The 6,000-nt window shown below is 38.2% G+C and overlaps 4 protein-coding genes across 4 annotated transcripts; 1 reads left to right on the top strand and 3 right to left on the bottom strand.

Annotated features, from left to right (window-relative positions):
• Positions 1-74: 74 nt before the first annotated feature.
• Positions 75-885, bottom strand: SS1G_03917 (hypothetical protein; the record flags this gene model as incomplete). Its single annotated transcript, XM_001595777.1, has 4 exons — positions 75-287; positions 338-456; positions 523-670; positions 736-885. 4 exons carry the CDS (start codon positions 883-885, stop codon positions 75-77), a joined length of 630 nt encoding a protein of 209 aa, XP_001595827.1.
• A 2,777-nt stretch (positions 886-3,662) lies between these two features.
• SS1G_03916 (predicted protein) lies at positions 3,663-3,824 on the top strand (the record flags this gene model as incomplete). The annotated part of the gene is made up of 1 exon (XM_001595776.1): positions 3,663-3,824. The coding sequence occupies one exon, from the start codon at positions 3,663-3,665 to the stop codon at positions 3,822-3,824; it is 162 nt and encodes a 53-aa protein (XP_001595826.1).
• Positions 3,825-4,124: 300 nt separating this feature from the next.
• SS1G_03915 (predicted protein) lies at positions 4,125-4,891 on the bottom strand (the record flags this gene model as incomplete). Its single annotated transcript, XM_001595775.1, has 2 exons — positions 4,125-4,406; positions 4,652-4,891. 2 exons carry the CDS (start codon positions 4,889-4,891, stop codon positions 4,125-4,127), a joined length of 522 nt encoding a protein of 173 aa, XP_001595825.1.
• Positions 4,892-4,975: 84 nt separating this feature from the next.
• Positions 4,976-5,526, bottom strand: SS1G_03914 (predicted protein; the record flags this gene model as incomplete). Its single annotated transcript, XM_001595774.1, has 2 exons — positions 4,976-5,122; positions 5,455-5,526. 2 exons carry the CDS (start codon positions 5,524-5,526, stop codon positions 4,976-4,978), a joined length of 219 nt encoding a protein of 72 aa, XP_001595824.1.
• Positions 5,527-6,000: the final 474 nt, after the last annotated feature.

The raw sequence follows: 6,000 nt of genomic DNA, 5'->3' as shown, positions 1-6,000 counted from the left end.
GTGCTTGACCACCGAGAGCAAAAGCTTCGGTGGCGCCTTAAAGAGCTCGATAGCTCATCGCGTCAGGGGTGTCATTAAGGAATGGCCGTGCGGGCGAATGACATGGCAATTTGTCGCAGTGCTTCGTTGACTTCAAATACTTCAGTGCCGTAAATTTCAACTACGTTATCCGTGGGTGAAGTCGCTCCTTGAGGCCAATAACCAGTGGTCCAGTTAGAGGGTATCTCTCGCGCATCCATCTCATACTGTAAAGCTACAGATACAGCGTATCGAGCGAAGGTCACAGACTTGAAGAGTGTCAGTACAAAGTCTGTAGGGGCATGCATTTGATACTTACACCAATAGTAGCCACCTTGGGAGAAACGCCTGCAATACCCGCAATCAGAAAGTAAGTTTTGGTCAAATCGAATAGTGGTGAATAAGCTATCGAATTAATTGTCACAGCCGCGTTAATTTCTAAACTAGTTAGCAGGACTAAAGCAAACCATCTTCACTCAAAAAGAAAGAAAACAAGCTTCTTACCTCCCTCGCCAGTTATAACTTGGCAAATTTCTCCGTCCGCTGTACAATGCACCTGCGGGAAAAGCGGAGAAATCCCAGGAACGGTGATATTTCGAGCCAGAATATCGAATTCTGGAATTCCATACCATGCTTCTCCTTCATCTGAAAACTATATTTTGATGTCAACGACAATGGACAATGAATTGAGGCTTAAACAATGGTGAGATTACTTACCATATCTACGATGAAAACTTTTGGGGTGATGAGTTCGGAATTTGAGCCACTTGCAGATTTTACATGGAGTTGCGAAGAAATATCTCGAGTTTGTGAAGCTGCGGTGAGGGAATTTAGACACAGCGCTGTGAGGAGAACGGGGAGATGCATATTGGATTCGAATGATTCATGCAAGAAAGCGTAGGTTTTGGAAGATTGAGAGAAAGAGATGGATAGTATACGATGGGAAATTTCTTGGATTTGGGGAAATATATAGCAATGGCAACGTTACTACTATTTGTAGATTTCCTGACGCCTTTCTTTTAGTTTAAGATGTCATTATTAATAAGTGGATATGGATGAATGGATATGCTGATTGATGAAAACATATTAGCTTTTTTGTACTTCGTATCTGGGTTTAGTGGGGTTGGTGTGTGCTTATCTGTAGATTTGACAGGGGTCTTTGTTCGTTTAGATATGATAATAAGATCTGGTGGATGTGGATGTGATATTTGAGTGACTAAGATTAATAGATTGGGGATACTTGAAGTGGAAGATGATGTAATGAAAATTATTTATTGATTTTATAATATTAGATCAGAGGAAATTTGTAGATTAAATAAATAAATATTATTATTTGAAAGGGATATAATTTGTGTATTATAAATTTAATAAATGAAAACTATTATTAATCTTATTAATTATAGTAATTTATAAAATTAAAAATATTATTATAATGAAAATTGTTAAAAGGAATAGAAGTTACCGGTACTAATCACGTGTCGTGATTAGTAATACGGTTACCTAAACAGGCTAGATTAGATGAACCATAAGCAGGCATATTGGTCCCCTCCGAGGATACCAAGAGGAGATCTTAATATGCCTACAGACGTAGTAATATAGTCAATATAGAGGCCTCTTCCACCCAATCTTTTAATAAAAATTGTTAAAAGGAATGATCTTATATAGGGAATAGTGGGAAGCTGATAGGGCAGAACTGAGGCTATATTGGTCTAGTATATTAATCACTCACTTGTTACGAGGGTGTTACGAGGTTTGCCGTCTAGATCACGTGGAAGTGCTCTAGGCTCTCGAAGTAGGTTTATAACTAGGCGTCAAGCAGGGACTTAAAGTAATGACAATAATGCAATTCATAACTAATAGTAGAGTATACTAAATGATTGATCTTGAGCACGAAGCTCTATACAAAGGAAATCCATCTTGATTATATAGACCTTCGTGTTCTGGCTCTAGAGGCTGTCACACTCAAGAATACTGGGTAAAGTATCTTGTATTAGAAAATACTAAGCTAAGGAGAAAAGAAGAAGGAAAACAAGAGTAGAGAGTTTTCCTATGATTAAATACAAACGGGGCATGCCACGTGACCCGGAGGTGTGAGGCGTCACAGAGGCTCTAACTAGATTGATTAGAGCCGGTCACATGATAGCTCTGATCCTGTGATTAGTCATGTGATACGGAAATATGTTACCCGTCGTAATAACTTGTTTTATATAGAGAAAAGTTTAAAAAACTATTATACAAACAAAATTATATATTTTTTCAATTTTGGATATATATAACTTTTTAACAAAAATATCGAAAAACAAAATATATAATGTTTTAGATGTTACGACGGCTTCGGATCTCGTATCATGTGACCAATTATGTAATCACATGGTTCCTTCGATCCCCTCGGTCTCTTGATCGAAGGGACCGAGGGGACTAAGAGGACGATTAGCATGAAGGTCTATATAACCAAGATGGATTTCCTTTGTATAGAGCTTCGTGCTCAAGATCAATCATTTAGTATACTCTACTATTAGTTATGAATTGCATTATTGTCATTACTTTAAGTCCCTGTTTGACACCTAGTTATAAACTACCTCAAAAGTCTAGAGCACTTCCACATGATCTAGACGGCAAACTTCGTAACATTAGAATATCTTAATAATTGATTATGATATTTAAAAATTTCAAAAAATTTCATTCAATAGTGAAAACTTTATTCAATGTTTTATTTTATATAAGAAAGTATAGTTTTTGTAGGGATTTTGTTATGAATTCGAATGATGTATAGTGAGTGATGGCCGAAACTTTTATATTTTGCTTTGTAGTGAGATGAATTATTTCTAATTATGAGTATTGATCTCGGAATTTAAACTACAAAATTTGAGCTTTGAGACGGAGTATTGTTGGCTACGTGTTTAGATTTATTACGAAACGAAAGATCTTTTTTGAATGATGTAGAGTGGTGAAATAACCCTTAGAACAATACATGCTATTAGATTACATCCATCTAATCATGGCTTTTGGGCTATCATATATTGTATCAATGGTAGTAAATCTCTCACTCTTCATGTGGATTTTAATTTGCTATCCGTCGAATGATTCTAATAACTTTATGTTGTCTGTCAAGTTATGCCCGCTATGTCAAATCTATAATGTTAGAACGACGTGATGGGAGGGTGCAATTTGTGAATAAAGTTCAAGATGCGACTGCGATTTGATAAGACCTTATGGAATTTCGGGTCTACATTTCTAACTTCTTAAGCAGCCTTTTCGATCCAATATCCAGCAAGATGAATTAGGGCATGTATTCCCAGGTCGCCTCTCTGCTTCAGCCAAGGAAATAAAAGAAATCAAGGATATTTATTCCAACTCAAGAAATTTCAGACCCTTAAACCTTCTGTCCGAGTGCATAGATCTCATTTTTAGTCCTTCTACCTTTCATAATGTTCTCAATCTGGATATAGAAATTTCTTGCCTGCGCTATGAACAATAAAGGAAATATCATAATATTTCGCTACATAGTTCATAAAAGCCACACAGTAATCACAAGGAATATTACTCACAACTATATGAAGTCCCTTATAACATTCTGGTGATATAATTTCGTTGTTTCTCTTATCCCAGCTAATTCCTTCAGGCAGGGAACGACCTATTAAGGCATGCCTATAAAGACAGTAGGCGATGAGTTGTTTTTCGACATGGCATACGGAATAACTACCAGGACTTTCCTTTCCGTCGTGTTCATGCTTTGGCAAATTGTAGCCAATGACGCCACACATTTCCTGCACTCTCTCGGTCCATATTTTGCTCGGTATAAATGAATTTAGACATTCGGTTTCTGACAATAGCCGACCCCAACCACTGATAGCACTGATCGGTTCAAACCTATCGACCACCAGCGGAATTGGTGTGTATAAGCGTCCTAGATAAAAAAAAAAACATCAACACTATAGCGCTGGAATGAAACAGAATTAATAAGAACAAAACTCACCCACAGTCTTCTCATAAGAACTTCCATTGAACCTTTGCAGCGAGAATGTATGCACGCTCTCAAATAACTCGATATTGTAATACAGAATTCGTCCCGGTCGCGAATCTGCTACGATTTCAAACAAAGTTGATCAATTGCTTGCATGCTGGGTAGGCTTTTCGTCAATATCGACTTTTTGAAAAGGGGCTCGTTCACCAGAACACTTTGCACATAGTGTCGACGTATAAATTGCCGTGTCATCTATGGGACCATCTGTTGTCGTTCTAACCGAAGTGACAGACGTCTCAGTATGATTTCCCTTCGTATCATGCTGTACTGTTGCGAGCTCTTCTGTGATTTCGGGGAAAGCAAGTAAGTTTGCGCATCCAAAGAGATATGCTTCCATCAATGACAAGCGAACGATATCCCATTTCTTGATACTTGTGTTTCGATCATTAACTTCCTCTTCGAATTCTCCATGCGAAGCTTTCATAATCGAACTCTTCAACCTCCGCAGTGTGTCTTCTAGTGCTGCGAAACCATGTCGTATATTTAGCGAATAAAAGCGCTTCATGGTAGGGTCCGGCGTGTGTTTTAACCCTGCCAAGATTTCTTCAAATGTTATTTGCTCTCGGATGTTGCGAGCTTCGAAAATGATTGACATAGTATGTCAACTACGTCAGTCGTATCATTGATCTTCTCCGGGCTTCCCTTGTCATCGTGTTCTGGATGAAGGCTGCTCTGTGTACTTCTAACGGGACTAGATGTAACGATTCCGGGTATTTCATTATGAATTACGGCCTTTTTTCGATTATATTCCTCTTGTTGTTTCTTCTGGGTATTCTCAGCTGGACCTTGGGAGACATCAAAAGCTCCGGCTTCGTTTGGGTCACGCTTCAAAGAAAATAGCCCCGTCATTGTGAACCATATCATTAGTGAGAGTATTTTCTGGATTTTTATTGTCTTGGGACATTTTATATCTTTCAATCTTTATTCAAACCTCTATTCTCTGTGTGAACAAATCAACATGTTTCCCTGATTTCTCTCTTCCTTCACAGGAAATGTGCGGGCATCTGAGTCAGCTTCAGTCAGCCTCCTAATATTGCGGATGGTTACGCAGCATGGCATGTGTAATGTATCTAGATATATCTATGTACTTATGTAGAAGTATAAATTTTTATCTATCCTGAAGCATAAAAGTTAGAAAGTAAGTTACATGCTGAAGGACTTTGACCACTTACAATTTCTCGCTTAGAGACACAATTACACCAAGCTTCACATAACACAACAACAAAACACTAGATTCGAGAATCCCCTTTTTCAGCCCATTTTAGGCAGATTTTTCCAACTACTTTATCTGGTTCTCAACCGGTGCGACTGAGCTCATTTCCTGACTACCTGTGTCTTCTTTTCGTTCTTAGCCTCATCAAATCTGGTGCCGTCCTCGTGATTTAAGCGTCCAGTGGTTATGGTCTTCTTACCTGAAACGGTGCAACCAAACCATCGCTTTCAAAGCAAGCCTTTGTTTCTCCACTAGCTCTATTTACCATCATATTTACCTAGATCTTTCAGCCTCGTATTTGGAGCCCTGAAATTGTGAGGTCGCAATCAGATTCTTTACCCTTAACTACAGCTGACTATTGGACTCAGATTTCCTTCATAGATTCTGCATGCTCGCACAATGAAGTAATTTAATATATGGAGAAGTCCCCTGTTGGAAGTGTGTATTCTCTCATGGATAGATAATCACTGAAGAGTGGCTCTTCAACAGTGTTTTTGATTAATCTGTCCTTGAATTATGTCGAAGATTCATGTAAAACAGAGCTGTAAATATGAAGTTCAAACCATTTGAGATAGCTATGACGGTAATACTATGCTAAAGAAAAAACATGAATATCATTTTCCCACGAGTTCAACACTTCTTTCGCGCATGGTATCTCTTCAAAAGATTATCATAAACCCGAGCAGCTCTCTATTCACTACGACTCTCCAGTAATTTGTCAGCTTGCTATGTGTCAAATATATAC

This window comes from Sclerotinia sclerotiorum, genomic scaffold (genome assembly GCF_000146945.2).
Source record: "Sclerotinia sclerotiorum 1980 UF-70 scaffold_4 genomic scaffold, whole genome shotgun sequence".
Classification (NCBI taxonomy): domain Eukaryota; kingdom Fungi; phylum Ascomycota; class Leotiomycetes; order Helotiales; family Sclerotiniaceae; genus Sclerotinia; species Sclerotinia sclerotiorum.
The sequence above is the reverse complement of the archived record's forward strand: the minus strand, read 5'-3'. Positions and strand labels throughout refer to the sequence as shown.